Source organism: Mytilus trossulus, chromosome 6 (genome assembly GCF_036588685.1).
Source record: "Mytilus trossulus isolate FHL-02 chromosome 6, PNRI_Mtr1.1.1.hap1, whole genome shotgun sequence".
Classification (NCBI taxonomy): Eukaryota; Metazoa; Mollusca; class Bivalvia; order Mytilida; family Mytilidae; genus Mytilus; species Mytilus trossulus.
In genome coordinates, this window is record NC_086378.1 from 28,048,775 (window position 1) to 28,068,699 (window position 19,925).

At 33.4% G+C, this 19,925-nt stretch overlaps 1 protein-coding gene across 5 annotated transcripts; it reads right to left on the reverse strand.

Moving 5' to 3' along the window:
* Positions 1-374: 374 nt before the first annotated feature.
* On the reverse strand, positions 375-17,220 carry LOC134721040 (uncharacterized). 5 transcript variants are annotated; one of them, XM_063583725.1, is made up of 8 exons: positions 17,140-17,220; positions 13,185-15,326; positions 12,645-12,812; positions 10,785-10,919; positions 9,468-9,805; positions 8,677-8,833; positions 3,686-3,760; positions 375-3,182 (listed from the first exon to the last, which is right to left on the reverse strand). In XM_063583725.1, the coding sequence occupies exons 2-8, from the start codon at positions 15,259-15,261 to the stop codon at positions 1,183-1,185; spliced, it is 4,950 nt and encodes a 1,649-aa protein (XP_063439795.1). In that variant the 5' UTR covers positions 15,262-15,326; positions 17,140-17,220; the 3' UTR covers positions 375-1,182. The 5 variants fall into 5 exon arrangements, with proteins under 5 accessions (XP_063439795.1, XP_063439799.1, XP_063439798.1 ...); XM_063583729.1 differs by having other exon boundaries at positions 12,726-12,812; positions 17,105-17,179; XM_063583728.1 differs by having other exon boundaries at positions 12,702-12,812; positions 17,105-17,179.
* Between the last annotated feature and the right edge of the window lie 2,705 nt (positions 17,221-19,925).

The following is a 19,925-nucleotide window of genomic DNA, read 5'->3' on the forward strand; positions in this document are numbered from 1 at the left end:
GTGTAGACAGGAGGTTTCGGTCAGTTTGACTTATTTGTAGATCTTGATTTTCTCATCTTTTCTTTCATTCAAAGTCCTATCTACCTATTAAAGTGTTCGTAGTGAAAGGTAAAAACGCCAAAAAATAAGAGCAATAAATTCTATTAGGAGTCACTGAAAATTTTGAAAATACCACGTAACTTGTAGACCTGGTCTTTTTTATAATTTTTCAATATAATAGGCGTACATGTCAAAATTTGGTAAACCAATTGGTAATCCTGCAGTTATATTAATTAAGAGTTGATTTAATAGCTAATGATGTTTAACGTACAAGTAATATAAATAATACAAAACATGGCTTTATACCAATATGTATGTAAATAATACAGGTATGAGAAAATTACTGTACATTTTATTTTAGAATCAGTATGCATTTACATTTTGTTTATGTAACATTTATTTGCACATAGACTCTTTGATAAACGTTAACAAAATGAGAGCAGTATGAACAGATTTAACATCCGCCATTAGACGTATGTTTCTCCCCTTATGCACTCCAATTTCATTCAGGAAAACGTAAATAAGACTGGCAAACTTATTTTATACTGGTTTTGGCTTTGTTATATTTTTCTGTGGTTTATAATTTGACTACTTAGTAATTTGATTTTCATAGTCTAACTTTTGTCTAAAATCTCTAAGTATTCATACTTTGATGAGTTGAGCCTTTTTCAATTATTGTTTAACAGTGTGTCCTTTTATGTCGTATTGTTACACCATTGTCTCAGTTTAGGGTCAAGATAGGAGCCTACTAGTATTTAAACGTTTACATCAGCTGCATTTGTTTGCAACTATCCTAATTCAGGAATCTGATGTTCAGTGGTTGTCGTTTGTTGATGTGGTTCATATGTGTATCTCCTTTCTCGTTTAAAGACAGATTAGACCGTTGGGTTTCCTATATGTATGGTTTTACACTAGTCATTTTTGGGACCCTTTATAGCTTGCTGTTCGGTGCGAGCTGTACTTTGACCTATCATGGTTTACTTTTTCAAATTGTGACCTGGATAGAGAGTTGTCTTATTGGCACACATACCACATCATCTTATATGTATAATACATTAATAAAACTGAAACGTTTAAAAGCGTTTAACATCTAGTGAAGATAATAACATATTTACACCTCAATCACATATAAGTTAACAAACTCTATGAAGAGATCTGCTGAGTTCCTGTTGGTGTGTGTGCAGCAAATCGGTCAAGTATTGCAGATACTGCATTAAACTTCTCTGTATTTCCTAAGAATTTCCACATCAATAACAAGATAGTGTACGCCTCTTCGGTATTAACCTTTTCACTTATTGTCTGTGTTTCCATGGCAATTTCGTCTAATCGCAGGGCACACAAAGACTCAGATGATGTAGTCATAATAAAACTTTGAACAAAAGATCTGTATATTTTAAAAATATGATGCAAATTGAAATCTTCTGGATCTATTGTACACGGGAAGTCTTGCGGAATAGTTCCAAATTGGTTGATATGGATAAAAACCTGTCTCGCCTTTACTAAGAATGCTACTGCCTTCTTTTTTCGGTGTTTTAGTGAAAGATAAATGTAGAAGTCATAGCAAAGTGAACAGAGACTTTCAGCTAAAGGCCTCGGAATCAAAAGGTCTCCATATCGATCAGCAATGTCAGTCCCAACGATTTCGTGAAGCGGCATAGGACTGTGGAGCAAGCTTAGTTCTGTAGCTAGAGCTGTTCCAAGAGTTTCGTCGGCATGGACACATAACCACCATTGTTTGGTCAATCCAAAGCTGTTTGTCACTTCCGTAACGAAAGCTACAAACGGAATGTTATCTTCACATGTACTTACTAACAATCTATCCTCATGGGCCTCTTGTATAATTTCTATCGCTACATCGAAACTATTACGTTCTATATATTTTGCGGCTTGCTTAATTTTGGCTGGTACCAATGCAAAGATAACCGAATGTCGGACACTTTTATGTTCATGAAAGTCGTCGATGTCCATACGTATATCTTGATAGATCTCATCTGCGTTTGTAACCATATTCTGGTAGGCTATGCTGTATAAGGCTATCAGGGGATTAGTCCGGAGATTCTGTAGCTTTCCAATGACTCCTTGTAATTGTTTCTGTGAGAAATGGTCTATCATATTATTAGATGAGATGAAGTAATTTGGTATATTACCATTGTCTATCTGTCTAGTTAAAGTGTCAATTAAATACAAAATACATCCGCTTACTCTGGATGACCAATACTGTTGTGGAACTTGTTCGCAACATGAAAAGAACACGCTTTTTAAATGAGCAGATTCGATTAATTCGTCTCCCATCAAGGTATGGCTGACCAATGCTTTGAAAACTATAAAACAATATCTCTGTTCTTTGGATAATGCTTCATTTGCAAGTCGTCGTTCCGCAACACCGAAACAGATTTGAAATTCTATATCAGGGTCGAAGCTGTTGGTGTGTGGATTACCAATATAATATACACCTTCACTAACAATGGAATCTATAAGGTCTGGTGATGGCCAGTTTGCATCTCTAGACCGTGACTGCCAGGCCTTGGCTTCTTCTGGCCAAAATGGGCTATATATACCAGAATATTTCTTGGAAAATAAATGAACAATCATCGGGTTTTGATTTGCATATTGGTCTTTGATTCGTTTTGTAACACTAGAATCTTCGAACTTGTCATGTTTGTTCGGAATGTAGTATGTCCTTTCACCTTTGGCTCTTCTTTTGAACCCCCACGTATCTGGAAATCGAGCTAAAAGTCTTGCATATCCTTGATGAGTACTTTTAGTACAGACAGTGACGTCAGATTGGTCAATAGTTCCGGTGTTCTTAAAGTTCTGAGGATAGGCTATACAAATGGTCAGTGAGCATATAATTCCAACGTCCACCCAGAATCCAAAACATTCATCTTCAGGTTTTCCGTCAAGTGTAACAAAAAATCCTTCGACTACATCTCCGATTGCTTTCAATTGAAAACTTTTGGAACCCCCTTCAAAGTCGTCACTTGACGATTCAAGCGCAAAAGCCTGGTGACACATACTATCTGCATACTTGAGTGTAGCTTTTATGGGAATAAACTGTTTTATAAGAAATGTAAAATGAACTGCCGGTATTTCACTCCAAGGATCAATGTAGTCCTCCAGAAACATATCTTCATGCGTAGTTTCTATAAAAACAAGATAAGCAGTCACAAAAGATGCGATACAGTAAATGTGCAAGTGAATTTCTCAGAAATGTATACCAGTAGTTATACGGAAAATAATAAGGAACTTCGTTTCTGTCAACAAGACAGGAACACAGCGAATTAAAAATGCTAAAGTAATCATTCAAATCTACGTTCAGTAACCGAATAATACCTGCAATACGATTGCCAACAGTGTATAGCAAACATACTTCGGTGTTTAGGCGTGGTAAGCAAAGCAATTTAAGTAAAATTATCAAATTTTGAATGTTACTGTTCACTTGTCAGATTAATTGTTATGATGTGTATTTCTTTTGTGATCTTGTTTATATAAGGTACACCTGTGTCGTAATCAAAATCATTATGCTGTAAATTTATTTTCAGTCTTAAAATATGTCGTGATTTTTGAAAAGAGTGGATATTGATTAATATATAAATCTTAACAAACTTGCAATCTTTAACGGTAAAACTTCAGCATGAACGCATACCTTCTAAATTTGGCAGACTTGGCATTATACTATAAAGGTCAATAGATGAATATTCATCGTACCGAAATTCAGATTCTGAAAAAAAAAATAACATACATTGTAAATCCTGATGAGTATTTCTTAATCATAGAGATGTTCCGGACCATATGAGTATTTGGACCATACGCTTATGGTCATGACCATATGGGTATATACTCATATGGTCCGACCATACGCGTATGGTCGGGGTAATTAAATGTAACAGGTACATTTACAATGCTTTACTCTTCATAAAACGCTTCTAGTTGTCATGTCATTAAAAAGACACTACCAAAAGTCGTTTTATTATTAAAAATTAAAAATAAAAAGATGAACAAAATAAAATAAGCAGTTCCACACAGTCAATTTCATCACTAGTCAAAACTTAAGTAAACACCATTTATTTTCTTTACCGATATGTTATTACGAGTGAATGGCAAAATATCGACTTGGGAAGATAACTTCCAAAAATATCTTAATGAACTGTTGCACAAGAAGTCAACTGTTTTACTATAACCTGTCGTAAAAGTCGACAGGATAAAGAGTCTAATCATTGCCTACTTTTGAAACTTAATATAATTAGCATTAGCAGTGCAATATTCATAATTATTATACTTAAACGTGTTTTGTTTTAAAAAAAACAAGGACACAGTCTAGTTTATTTTTTAAAGTTGTCTGTTGATATGATCTTCTTCAGTCATGTTACGATATTGGAGATCTAGAGCTTTTAAAATCACCATAGACACATCGGAATGACCAGGACCCAAGAAAAGCTATGGTACCGTGTGGAAGTAAATGTCACCCTTCGCATACATGCAAAAATACAATTAACGATGAAACTTAACTTTGGCATCAATATTTAATGTTATTTGAATTGTAAATAATACAATTACATGTGGCAATCATTGTCTTTTTATAAAGTTTTCTAATGCACATTACTGAAAAAATATAGACGGTACACACAGTATTGGTGAACCCTACTAGTTCCGCGTTTTTTCTTCCTAATTTGAGCATGTCTGTTAGAATAAATGAAAACTGGTATGATATGTAATTTCTTAAAGACTATAGTTTTATAGTAATATCTTTGAAATAATCAAATTATAACATAAAATTAAATCAAATAATCCTAAAGGGAAAAAAACGTCAAAAAATATGAGCGTAACTTGTAACATGGAAATTAAGTTTTTTTAGTAATTTGAATCAGAATATCTTATTTTTGCACGCAAATTAGTGGGAAATGCTATGCAAAATTTTAGCACAATTCGCTACGACGTCGCATCCGACGTTTTGGGCATTTTTTTCAAATATGTGAGTAAGAAGATGAATTGAAATGTTCAAAAGACACATGTAAAAAGACATATGAAATAGGGGATAAAAATTACAATTGATTCTACGGTAAGAAATTTTATAGAATGCCATTATATGTAAACGAAAAAAAAACATATATTCTTAATGTGCTTTCAATACCATTTACAAATAGTACAAAAATATGGTTTGGAAGTGGAATTTTCTAATCGAATTTTAACTTTTTGCTTGTCTAGTCCATTTTGTTACCGTGTGATCATTGCACAAATTATGTACGTTTCCGTAAAGATGTTGTACATTCGAACTTAAATATAAATCAATTGTGTATCTTATTCTTTAATTTATGTATTGTTTTCGTGATGTGGTTTTAGAAGTCTTTCTCATATAAAAAGAATTTTGAATAAATAATGAAAGACAAAAAAATAATAAGAAAATCGAAATGTCTAGTCTGGTTTGTTACCGTGCAATCTTGTAACGTTTTTCCGTGATTTTCAACGTAACGGTTATTTTGTCATCTTAATTTTTTTTGCATAAACTACGTTCTTGTAGGACAAAACAAATTTAACCACCACTGAAAGAATAAGATTAAATAAAGAAAGAAAGGAAAAAAGAAGAAGAGAACAAAAAGCGGGATGCTAAGATTTAGATGCAAACGTTAACATAGGCTTCAATAACGTTCTCTCAACGTTCCGTCGATGAACATTTCTGACGTTACAAACGTAGCACCAATACCTATATGGGCCAAATACTGATATGGTCCGGCCCGTTTATAACCAAACGAGTATATACTCATATGGTCCGACCATACGCGTATGGTCTAAATACTCATATGGTCCGGAACAGATATATTTTGATTGATTACTAGTCAATTTGACAATGTAATGTCAGGTATTACATGTTATTTTTTAAGACATGTTGATATCAAACTTAAACGTTATTTGCTGAACCAATTTCTTAAATGCTAGCTAGCTCCATTCCATAGAAAGACCTATAACTCTACACTATGTCTACACTTACATATTATATTAACTCAAAGTCGACCAGTCTCTTTTCCTACTCAGTTAACTTCGGATTTAAACGTCATAATGTGCAGATTCAGTTCAAACAAAGGTCAGAGATGACAGTTCCCAAATTTACCAACTTTCCTTGTTCAACAGTGTTGTAAAATATCCCACAATCTGAAGACAACAAGTGTCTGCACTGCAAACGACAAATTACTTGCCTGCTAGTGCTACAAGCTACAGACCAAATATACAATAGCATTCCCTTTCATAGAAGCCAAGAAAAGAATTGAAGAAAGTTCTACCTATACGGAAATGAAAATGTGAAACAATTTCAAATGAGAAGACCAACGATCGAATTTATGACAAATCAATTTACGAAAATAATATATGATACACATGAACCAACGACAACCACTGAGCTAAATGCTCCTAACTTGGGGCATGAACTAAGTGGCGTGGTTAAACACTGATCTTATGGGCAAACCATTTTTAAGGTGGTACCCAACACTTTCACTAAAATTAATTTGGCTCGTTTAATTTTCATAAAATTTGGACAATGTATTTACTTTGACCCTTTAACAAAAAATATTAAAATTTCAAAAACTTTGAACCAACCATTTTGTCAGACAATATTCCCTTTACAACACAAAGTAATTAAAACGTTTAACTGACTGTACAGACTTATCTCCCTGTAGTGTTAGGTACCACCTTAATATATTTTTTACAGGTTTTTTTTCATGCAATGTTCTGTTATCTGAATGTTCCATGCTATGGGATGATTACGAGCTCACAGATATGTTAAACTCCGTCCCCGTACTTTCTGTTAGGCTATGGGTTTTGAGCTCACAGATAAGTTAAACCCCGTCCCCATACTTTCAATGATTATACCAAATGAGGAGCCTGTAGTTCATTGGAAACATACTTGGTAAAATAAACGTATTCCATCGATTTCACAGCGCATCAGCAGATATAAATTATTATCATTTTTTTAATTTTTACAGTTAAAAACTTTACTTTAACTTACATATCTATCATTTTGGACGGCTTTTTAAAAGTATTTTTTTAGTAAAATTCATAGTTAAATGTGGATAAAAACATCATGTTAAGAGGAAGTTGAAACCACCTTAAGTGTATATGTAAAATCTGTTTTAAGTTCCCGATTTAAAGTGGAAAACTCTTATTTACAGAGCATACGAAAGAGATCAAAACACAACACTTATGAACTTTATTCAATATTTCCTTGCTTTCGTATACACACATTGCAAATTTCGTATTCGTACATGATAATAAATATTTATAGATAGATAGATATGCTTATATGATTAACCTTAACGTAAAACATAGTATTTTATAATATATACTAGTACATGAAATACAAAATATTACAATTTTAAACATATGCAGTCAATAAACATGTATATTCATACCATCCAGCCTTTGGAGGCTTATGATTCACTGTCATGTATGTACAAAAATATATAATATGAATAAATTTCTAAATCATATTACTTCTTATTATAACTGAGGCTTGATTCTTATTAGATAGTATCAATATTTCAGTTGTGTTTAATATATAAATGAGAAAATATATTAAAGAAATTTATAATTCAACTTTTTTGTGACTTGAATCATATAAAAATTAATTTATTTCTTTTCAGTGTGAAAATTGAATTTTTATAATATAAAGCTCTGGTTTTTCATTTCAGACAGCTATCAAACAAAAATATTTAAATACCGAAATTACGTACAATAAGCACCTATATATTGTTTTCTTTTTTTTTTCTTCTTTGCATTCTTATATATTCCAATTGAATCATTTTTTTTCTTTGCATTCTTATGTATTGTAATTGAATCATTTTAAGATTCGCGTGTGTTAGGTGTACATTAAAAGTATTTTCGTAAGTTAGTCGTAAAAACTGATTTTTCATGATAAAATTTTAAAATTGGGTGATCTTCCCTTTTCGTCACTTTTAATAGTACTCGTCAAACAAAGCGGCATAACTCCGATCTGATAAAAAATATAATCTTGCTTTGCACTAAACTGATGTTCTTAGCCAGATCCCTTTTACGTGCATTCTCAGGACTTCCATGATACTTTAGATCGACGGCATCATCGTGTTGAACGAACACTTTCGAGATACTTTATAAATGCAACCCTTGCAATAACTCCTTATAAGGGGAAAGTAGGTAGCCTATTGCAAGGTTTAAATTCTTTCACTACCATATTACCTCATTTTCTAATAACAGTCCAAATCACCCGCCCTTCATTCCGGTTCACACCTATAACAGGACCTACCATTTAAATTGATTATGTTGTTCTCCTCTGGGAACATACATGAACTATTTGCCACCAGACGTCAATCAAACATCTTACAACTTTTATCCTGATACTTATAGTAACCAAAACTTTCTTAAGAACAGTTATGTCTAATAACGATTTTAATAAAGACAAAGTCACCTTAAAAGTGTTTTAGGAATCTTGTGTGGCAATCATCGCCTAAGTGAGTCGAAACTCCGTAATATAAAATACAAACATGCAATGCTATAGTGGAGCAAACGTTTTGTTTTTATATGGACAATCGTACAATACTAGACAAATAATTAAAACAAATCTAATAATTTGATTTCATTTCTTGCATCATTACCTGTACTGTATATACTTACCTTTTGGAGGGATTGGTCTCATGCTGACATAATGTAGTTCTCCCACGTGACCTAGATACAGTGGATCTTGTTTTGCAGAATCTTTTAACAGGGGGTGTAAAGTGGTCCATTTCTTTTCGTCCTCTCCGTTAATGATTGTTATATTTCTATTTGTTACCTGTAAAAGAAGTGTAAAGAGTATTAAAATAAATCAAACCATAAAACATTTACTACACTCTTTTTGTATACCTCACTTTTTTTAACCATTCAACCTTCTCATGGATCACTAATTGATGAAAAGTTTATTTGGGCTGTTTTACATAGATATAGGAAGATGTGGTGTGAGTGCCAATGAGACAACTCTCCATCCAAATAACAATTTAAAAAGTAAACCATTATAGGTTAAAGTACGGCCTTCAACACGGAGCCTTGACTCACACCGAACAACAAGCTATAAAGGGCCCCAAAATTACTAGTGTAAAACCATTCAAACATATTTAAAAAAAAACAAACAAAAAAAAAAACGGTAAAGGCGGTAGTTTGTATGTTGTAAATTATTCTTGTTTTCTTTGATAGGTTCTGGGTTCATACAGCATTCATCCATTACTTTGACATAATCGAAAAAACGTATAAAAAAAACACAAAACTCTAAAGTAAATGCAAAAAGGACAAGTCCATAAGAACTGACAAATTCAAACGTTACAGAATAACTGAAAGAGTTAAAAACAAACTTCCATAATCCTGACAGGTATTTTCCGAAGAAAAATATTGGTTTTATAGCTATGTAGATTTTGATATAAATATAAACGTACATTTGATACTGCATGTAACATGAGATGATCACCCCATTGTCCTTCTTGACTTATCCTGGATAGATACTCCTCCCATGACTCAGCATCAAGGAACAGACAGAAAGGTGTACCGTCTTCACTGTTTGGGTTAGATTCTAGAAACTTGGTACATGCTTGTCGGAGAGCAAAGGGACTGGTATTACAATCATCTAGAAGTTCAAGTTGGTCAATGACAGCAGCAAACATACAGTTTCCGTCGGGTACAACATTCCTGATCTCAAAACCTTTCTGACGACCTGTTTTAATCATTGCTCTTAACAACTTCATGAAGTTTCCATCGCAATCTTTACGACCACACCCTGAAACAGAATAATTGTTTTCGGTGAATTTCTGGACAGAAAAGTTAAATAGAGATATGTAAGGGCTTCTTTAAGCAAAAAGTTCAATAGAAATATCAAATGACTTACTAAACCGGAAAACTGAAATACGTAGAGCACATGGCTAACTGAATCGAAAAGTTAGATAGAAAAAGGTGAATGGCTCACAGAATCGAAAAATTAAATACGAATATCAAATGGCTTACTGAAACGCCCGTGTGGAGCAAATACACAATTTCAATCCTGGTAACTATGGTGAGTTTATTTACAACCACTACTGGTTGAGTTTTTATTCCCCGAGGGTATCATCAGTCCCGTGAGTAATCAGCACTTCTGTACTGACATGAATTATCATTGATATACTAGTAGTCATAATTATAAATTAACTGTTAACAAAACCTTTAATTTCTTAAATACTAAGGTTTTCCTACCAAAGGAATATCTAAGCTGTAATTGGTGAAACTTTTAGGAATTTTTGGTCTCCAATGCTCTTCAACTTTGTGCTTTATTTAGCATTTTAACCTTTTTATTCGAGCGTCACTGATGAGTCTTCAGTAGACGAAACGCTCGTCTGGCGCAAATACAAAATTGCAATACTGAATCGAAAAGCTAAATACTTATATCTATAAAGTTCATTGTACTAGTAGATTTGAAACAAATACTACAGAAAATATTGAAAAAAAAACCACATTTATAGCTAGCTTTCCCTCCCTTATAATCTTACTTCAAGAAAAGGGATCTCGTGTACCAAAAAAAAAATAAAAAAATACTGAACTCCGAGGAATATTCAAAACAGAAAGTCCCATTAACAAAGCTCCAACACATCAAACTAATGGACAACTGTCATATTCCTAAACTTGGTACAAAAGTATTTCAGGATAACAATCGGGTTGGTTGTCTGGTCAACATTCTTTTTTTAAATTCCGTGGAAAATTCAGCCTATGTCATGATATATTGTTACCTGTACATGTGTGTTTATATTCTCCTTGTGAGGACTGTCTTCTAAATCGTGACCTTTTCTCCTTTGGTTTAGTAACTACTGAAGAGTTGATACTGTCCTTTTGGTGCTTTGTAGGTTCACATTTACGTTGCTTTTCTGTGAAAGGCAATACATATGGTCATTTTCATTTAATAAATTCTACAGTAATAATGAAATAGCAAATGTTATTAACAATACATGTAAAACAAAAAATATCAAGGTCTGGAGATTGCACGCGAATCTTAATTTGTTCGCATAAAAGCAATCTTCGACTTGAATATTTCTTTCTGTAATTGTATTGAGTGTTAAAGCGTTGACCGAAGCACATTTGTATTTAGCGCAGAAGCAGAATTGCATCATAAGTATAAGTGTGCGCAGAATCAACGCTTCCGCAACCCTATACAATTATTATTTCGGTTCTTATACAGCATTTACGGGGCGCCGAATGGGACTCTTGTGGTTTTGTACAAAATTCAATTCTGTCATAACAAAATCATTTTTGTCTTACAAAACTATGTGCTACAGACTTGTTTTGTGAGAACTTCAATTTTGTGATGACAAAATTCATTTGTGTAGACAAATTTCATATTTGTCATGACAAAAGTCAATTTTGTGTAAAAAGGTATGCAGATATAAACATATTTGCATACAAAATTGACTTTTGTTACCTGATATGGAAATTAAATCACAAAAGTCAATTGTGTGAGATAAGATTCAATTTTGTGAGACAAAATTAAGTTTTGTGTGACAAAATTGACTTTTGTGAGACAAAATTCAATTTTGTCAATTTTGTTGAGACAAAAGTCAATTTTGTTAATTTTGTTGAGACAAAAGTCAATTTTGTCAATTTTGTTGAGACAAAAATCAATTTTGTCAATTTTGTTGAGACAAAAGTCAATTTTGTCAATTTTGTTGAGACAAAAGTCAATTTTGTCAATTTTGTTGAGACAAAATTCAATTTTGTCAATTTTGTTGAGACAAAAGTCAATTTTGTCTCACATTGGTCAGTTTTGTCTCACAAAAGTCAATTTTGTCTCACAAAAGTCAATTTTGTCAATTTTGTTGAGACAAAAGTCAATTTTGTCAATTTTGTCTCACAAAAGTCAATTTTGTGTAACAAAAGTCGATTTTGTATGCAAATTAGTTCACAGAAACCAAACTGAAATAATTTGAATACAAAATTCACTTTTGTCGTCCAATTTTCAAATTAGGTAACAAAAGTCAAGTCTGTGTAACAAAAATGAATTTTGTCATGACAAAAGTGACTTTTGTCCGCTGTTAGATAATTTTGTATGACAAAATTTTAAATTAGTAGTATGATACAAATTTTGTTAAACTGAACTCATTTTTGTTGAACAAAAGTCACTTTTGTCCGTACAAAATTGAATTTTGAGTACAAAACCACAAGAGTCCCATTCGGCGCCCCGTAGCATTTGCCTTTAAATATTCGGCTTTGAGCTTTACTGATCATAATGAAGGCAAATCCAGGAAAGCGCCTCAGAAGCATGCAATTTATAAAGTGTTTCATTTTTTATAATTACATTTTATGCTACAACTATTAAATAACGAGTTTTATCAATTTTTTCGTTTGTTTCTCAAAGCATTGTTGTGAAATTGTCATAGGAAAACATGCTTTCATGATGATGGTTGCATTTTATTGGGAAATTTATTAAATCAAATTTCGGAACGTCTCTTGGTTGTTGTCATACTAGTACCTTAAAAGAGCCGTATAATGTTGTTAATTCAAGGAATCTGAATTCTTCATTCAGTACATGCATGTTTATCAAACTTTTCTTTTCTGTACACATGCATTCATATTTAATGAAATAACATCATACATACGACAGCTTTGTACAGAAATGTCGTTTGATTCATGGCAAGGTTTATGCCAGATCTTACCAGTACTTGAATGAGATTTCTCACCGTCGATTTCCAATTCGTCGTCATCATCATCTATTCCCGTATTGTTTAATTTGGTGTCCTTCAGTCTCATTTCGAATATTGTTTGACCTTCAAATAAGACGAATACGATTAAACAAACTTAATTTGTTTCAATTTGTCCTTGTAAGAAAACAATGAAATGAACGTATTTTGGTTAAAATTTGATATGTTGAAAGTAAAAAAGGGAGAAATGAAGGACACGTATTTTGGTTACAATATGACTAAAAATATTGCTTCAGATATGACATTGAAAGTTACAAATACTGCTTCAAATATGACATTGACAGTTAAAAATATTGCTTCAAATATGACCTTGAAAGTCAGGTGGAAAGAAATGTATCAAACGTTTTTCTGCTCAAATATGACAACAAAGAGTCTTTTCACATATATTGATTGAACTGTTATCATAGCAAAAAAGCGGTAAACAATAGCATACATTACCTTCTGACCGAAGACCCACGGAGTTGAACGTTGTCCGAAAAGGATTATATTGTGGCATCAGTGGTTTTGTTTGTTGACTTTGAAGACTCCGTTGTTCTAAACTGTGATTGTTTGGTTGTATTTCTTGACTTTGAAGACTGCCCTGTCCGAAACTTTCATTGTTTGGTCTTATTTCTTGACTTTGAAGACTCCCTTTTTCTAAACTTTGATTGTTTCGTTTACTTTCTTGGCGTTGAAGACTCTCTTGTTCTAAAATATGATTGCTTGGTTTTATTTCTTGACTTTGAAGACTCCTTTGTTCTAAAGGGTGATTGTTTGTTTTTATTTCTCGACTTTGAACATTCTCTTGTTCTAAAGTGTGATTGTTTGGTTTTACTTCTTGACGTTGAAGACTCTCTTTTTCTAAAATATGATTGCTTGGTTTTATTTCTTGACTTTGAAGACTCCTTTGTTCTAAAGGGTGATTGTTTGGTTGTATTTCTCGCCTTTGAACATTCTCTTGTTCTAAAGTGTGATTGTTTGACGATTTTTGTACATCTGATTTACAGAAAAAATCGGACATTATAGGCACATATTTTGTTGTGCTTTTTTCCACTTCTTCATTAGGGTGGCTATTTAATTTGTTTTTTCTTTGAATTTTGTCATCGTTAATTTCAGAAAAATCGGCTTGACAGACTTTTGCTCTGGATGCCATGGTTTTCTCATGTTCTACTAATGATGTTGCGTCACCCTTACGACCCTCTTCTGTTGTAGCCTGTGTTTTACTGGTATTGAGTTTGAGTTCAAAGCTAACTGTTATAATATCAGCTGTTTTTGAATTGTTAAACCTCTGATCCTTGGTCACGTGACCATATGTATCTGCTGTTCGTACAGAAGGTGTAACTGTTGGTGTTTCTGTCTTTGGGCTGTGATTAGTGGTAGTTGTATGCCTCTGTTGCAGAACAGATCTTTGGTTTTCAGATGTTTTTACAGTTTCATTATCATTTGTAGTTTCAATAAACTGTTTTAATGTTCCTCTCTTTGAGTTGTCACACTGATCCATGGGACGACGGTCATATATATCCCTGGCTTGTATGGCAGTTTCTGTTGGTGGATTGTTTCTTTCGGTATCATTGTTGTCTTCATTTGGGCGTACGTTTTGAAATTTATTAATCGGTAGATGATTCTGACCTGACGGTGTGAACTTATTATTACAAGTTAAAAAATCACCATAGTCAGTTGGGTCCTCTTCATCATCATCAGAACAGTTGTTAAAATACATTCTGGCTGTTGCTGGTTTTGTTTCGTCTGCCATGAAAGAATGATGCGTTTGATGATTCTGGTTGTCAGTGGGATTATTACTTTTCAATTCATTCTTAAAAGTGAGAGACACAAATCTTTCGTGGTCCATTTCGTCAATGGATCCATTTTCAAAGAACGAGTTTGACGATAAAGTCGAAGAAGTACTGTCTGTGCTATTTAATCGGCTTTTACTTTTAACTTCAGTTTGCCGTTTTCCATATAGAGGACGCGCAGAAGAGTCATTGAGTGTCTGCAAATTGTCCCAACAATGAGAAGATTCATTTTCAAAATTGTTTTGCTCTTCGTGATTACTTTCGTTATTGAGTAATTTGTTAACTTTATTTGTACTTAAAGAATGTTGTTGTATACGGTTTAAATGTGTCAGATGGTTAATTGGAGGCTCATCTTCATCGCTACAACTGTCAACATTTCCATCGCCGTTCGGAAAGAAACCAGATGATCTTTTGAAGTTCCCGGATGAAACAGGTCGGACATTATAAACAACTGTGAGATCATTCTTTGAGTCGCCGACATCATCGGTGTTATTGATTCCATCTGTAGTCTTCAATTTGTTTTTGAAGAATGGCGTTTGATTTTTATACTGAATGGGTGTCTTCTGACTCCTGCGTGAACGTGGCCGGTTTTCGTTGATGTTGTTTACAAATGTTAGATGTTTTCCTTCGTTATAATCGTCATCACTACTATCAGATAATAATCCATTGTCAAAGAAAGGAATCCTGTTTTTATTCGGTAACGTTTCTCTATGTACTTGGGGAAGACGTTGAATATTGTCCATTATTTTGCTTTTTCGTCAATATTGTAAACCTTTATCCATGTTTTATGCGCAATATTTTCTATATCCTATAACCAAATAACATAAAATTACATTTTATTTGTATTTAACTTTGAATTGATAAGTTTAAATAAATCATTTAAACAAAAAGTCAAGAGTATATTTGATTCAATGAAACACCAACCTTGCGACACAAATAAAATAATTAATTTAAAGGCCACAAATAAGCCTTCAACAATGAATGGAAGAACACTTATAATAAATTTTTATTAATGTTTGAAATGCTTAAACGTAATATTATAAGATTTAATACTGGGGATCAAAAATATTTGCTGCAGTTTGTTAAAAAAAAACTTTTCGAACATGAACCTCCACAAATATAATTTATAAAAAAAGCTAATACTTGCAACACCAAGAGTTGAACAGTTGAAATAATGCATACAATAGGGTGTTGTCAAACTTATTTACTGTTACTGTTTAGACATAATATATGTATTGTATATATTTTTCATATTGTACGGAATTATATAATTGCTGTCATCTTGAAATTTTGTATAGTGTACTTATTTTGATAGGATTATTTTAAGTTGTTGGTATAAACAATATTTTATTATGAATAATACAAGTGTCATCTTCGCTAGCCAAGGGTTACGATCCACTCCCGCTCTCTTCACGTGAAGAGAGCGGGAGTGGATCGTAACCCTTGGCTAGCGAAGATGTACAAGTGTATGCTATAAACACATTCAAAATTAGGATTCAGAAACAAGCAGTGGAGTATGTACATCCTATGGTACATTAGATGTGGTAGTGTCGGTATTAACGAATTGCCACCCTAGAGTAAGACGCTGTTGGCGGAATTTGCCAAAAGAGAAAACGTGTGTCCTCTCTGTTACTCGATTGACATCAGTGACGAATGTAGCTATTTCAACAATGTTATTGCGCTATTTAATGGTAATATGATTCACTAGTGAGACAACCAGCAACCTCAGATTACAAGGGCATTAGCTGTTGAATTCATGGTCACTTATGAGACTCAAATTTTCATATCTTAGTCAAATAATCAAAATTAAATAATCAAATATAATCAAATTATAAAAAGGTATAAAATAAACAATATGCAATGCATGGACTGGGTAATAGGTAACAGTTTATATGTATTTAAGACCAGAGACCATCTAATAACCATCGATGTGACCTCCGAAAACTGCCGGTGGTAAGATAAAAAATAACCCGATATAAATATAGATATAGATATAAATAGGTAACGAACTCGTGCAATTGGAGATCTGTTTGAGTTCATGGTATAAGTTAAGAATATATGGTAATCATTGGTTGTTTTTTTATTATTATTGTGGATCGAATCAGTCCATCAAATGGTTAACCCTTGTTTCACTTTCAATGCTGACATTCTTTTCCTTTTAACGCATAAATAATTTGTAACAGTAATCCATCTCTAGCGAAGGTGTTAAATTGAAGGCAACATGAAAACGGATTCACGCCTATACGCCAACGGCGTTCGAGTTTGATCGTAATATTGTTCAATATAAGGGAAGGTGCGTTCAATTACAACCCCCCCCGGGCCCAAACGCACCTTGGTGGACACATAATAGTTTGTTCCGTGGGTGTGCCATATGGAGAAACTTTCCTCTCTGGACTATATGCATGCATCATTGACTGAATAGAAGACATAAGTTCTATTGTCATATATTCGAAACTGAAAGTAAACTTTGACTTTGTGATTTTATTGTGATGTACTTTCGATTTCCACACAAAATATAAATTAAATATTAAATGTTTATATGACAAAATAATGATATATATTAAAGTAAAAAAAAATATACTTTACCAAATTTCTGGGCAAACTACATAATAAAATCTTACATAATGTTTCCTTGTATAAAATGAAACGAATGTTGAAACTAGAAATCCCTAGACAAGATTTGTTACTATTTTTAGTCATAAGGAAAAACACTAAATGTTTAAATAAACAACTAAATACCAAAACTTACGTAGTATAACACACAAACGTACATAAATGTAAATTTCTATTTAACATTGACTCGAGAATATTGATTATTTACAAGTACAACATATTTTATTATTTCACATTAACGTGTTCGTGAGGTGCTACAATCGGCAAACAAAAAATGCAATGTATTGTCACCAATTACTATTCTAGCTCAAACCGTTTTGGGAACACTTATATAAAAGTGATAACTTAAAAAAAAAATGTTTTGAATCCATTATTTTCAAAAATATTATATGTAGTCTGGTTTTTTTGGCGTATAAGAATCATTTGATTATGAAACCATTACTTTTCAAGTAAATATGTATAGTCCAGATAATCACATTTTCGATAACAAGGTAACCATTAGTTTCAGATGTTCATCAATTATTTTTTTTAAATATTATCAACAATATGTTTGACATCGATGTTACAAGATTAGATAACAGCACAGAATATAGTCATAGAACACTAGAAGCCGATATGAAACATTATTCGAGAAAGAGAGACGAAAAACAATAGCAAAGGGACATTCAAACTCATAAGACAATGCCTTTTGAAGGATTTGTGTGCAGTGCGATGAGCTACTTAGGGAACGTGCTTAGAATCTTAAAGAGATTTTGGCCAACTATGATTTCCAACACAGAACGGATACAAAGAGCCAACATGTGCACCATCACCAACACAATTAAGACCAGGAGATGGAGTTGGATGTGTCATGTCCTGAGGATGGACCCATGGAATTATTGTAGAATAACCAGGAGACAGTGTTGGTTATGTCATGTCATGAGGATGGATCCGTGGAATGATTGCAGAATAACCAGGAGATAGTATTGGATATATCATGTACTGAGGATGGACCCATGGAATGATTGTAGTATAAGCAGGAGATAGTATTGGATATATCATGTCCTGAGGATGGATCCGTGGAATGATTGCAGAATAACCAGGAGATAGTTTTGGATATATCATGTACTGAGGATGGACCCATGGAATGATTGCAGAATAACCAGGAGATAGTATTGGATATATCATGTCCTGAGGATGGACCCATGGAATGATTGTAGTATAACCAGGAGATAGTATTGGATATATCATGTCATGAGGATGGATCCGTGGAATGATTGCAGAATAACCAGGAGATAGTGTTGGTTATGTCATGTCCTGAGGATGGACCCATGGAATGATTGCAGAATAACCAGGAGACAGTGTTGGTTATGTCATGTCATGAGGAGGGACCCATGGAATGATTGTAGTATAACCAGGAGATAGTATTGGATATATCATGTCATGAGGATGGATCCGTGGAATGATTGCAGAATAACCAGGAGATAGTATTGGATATATCATGTCCTGAGGATGGATCCATGGAATGATTGCAGAATAACCAGGAGATAGTATTGGATATATCATGTCATGAGGATGGATCCGTGGAATGATTGCAGAATAACCAGGAGATAGTATTGGATATATCATGTCCTGAGGATGGATCCATGGAATGATTGCAGAATAACCAGGAGATAGTATTGGATATGTCATGTCATGAAAAGGGACCCATGGAATGATTGCAGAATAACCAGGACATAGTATTGGATATGTCATGTCCTGAGGATGGACCCATGGAATGATTGCAGAATAACCAGGAGATAGTATTGGATATATCATGTCCTGAGGATGGATCCATGGAATGATTGCAGAATAACCAGGAGATAGTATTGGATATATCATGTCATGAGGATGGATCCGTGGAATGATTGTAGTATAACCAGGAGATAGTATTGGATATGTCATGTCCTGAGGATGGATCCATGGAATGATTGCAGAATAACCAGGAGATAGTATTGGATATGTCATGTCATGAAAAGGGACCCATGGAATGATTGCAGAATAACCAGGACATAGTATTGGATATGTCATGTCCTGAGGATGGACCCATGGAATGATTGCAGAATAACCAGGAGATAGTATTGGATATATCATGTCCTGAGGATGGATCCATGGAATGATTGCAGAATAACCAGGAGATAGTATTGGATATATCATGTCCTGAGGATGGATCCATGGAATGATTGCAGAATAACCAGGAGATAGTATTGGATATATCATGTCATGAGGATGGATCCGTGGAATGATTGCAGAATAACCAGGAGATAGTATTGGATATATCATGTCCTGAGGATGGATCCGTGGAATGATTGCAGAATCGCATTGACGTGGACACCACCAGGAAAGAGAAATGTAGGAATACCAAAGGAATCTTAATTCGTCCATTCAGTTGAGACAACTTTTTGAAAAGTGACATCAAAGTTGATAGTGGTACTGCGTATTTGTGACCTGTTTTGTTAATTTACTATGTCCTAATAGAGCTCTGGATTTCTTCATTGACGATTCGATTTAACTGATTAATCATTTATTGCCTTTATGGTTTATATTCCCTAAGCATTTAGTCTGCTCGATTCAATTTAACAGAATATTTTTTTTTATAAATGGATCATATGGAAATCTAGAGTAATATTCACCGTAGTTAAGATATTTATAAGCTCCAACTTGATGTAAACTTGCAACACAACCACTTTATATTGTTTACTTTGTTTGTATACTTTAGATATGTATTTTTAGTAGAAATTTGGCCAAATATGATAAATATGTTTGATAGATTTGA

Bases quoted from the DNA above. Each gene is read 5' to 3' on its own strand.
- LOC134721040 (XM_063583725.1), bottom strand. From the start codon at position 15,261: ATGGACAATATTCAACGTCTTCCCCAAGTACATAGAGAAACGTTACCG. The intron at 12,813-13,184 runs GTAATGTATGCT...TCTTATTTGAAG, and splicing joins CGTGGGTCTTCGGTCAGAAG to GTCAAACAATATTCGAAATG. The intron at 3,761-8,676 runs GTAAGTATATAC...TTTTTTTTTCAG, and splicing joins GAGACCAATCCCTCCAAAAG to AATCTGAATTTCGGTACGAT.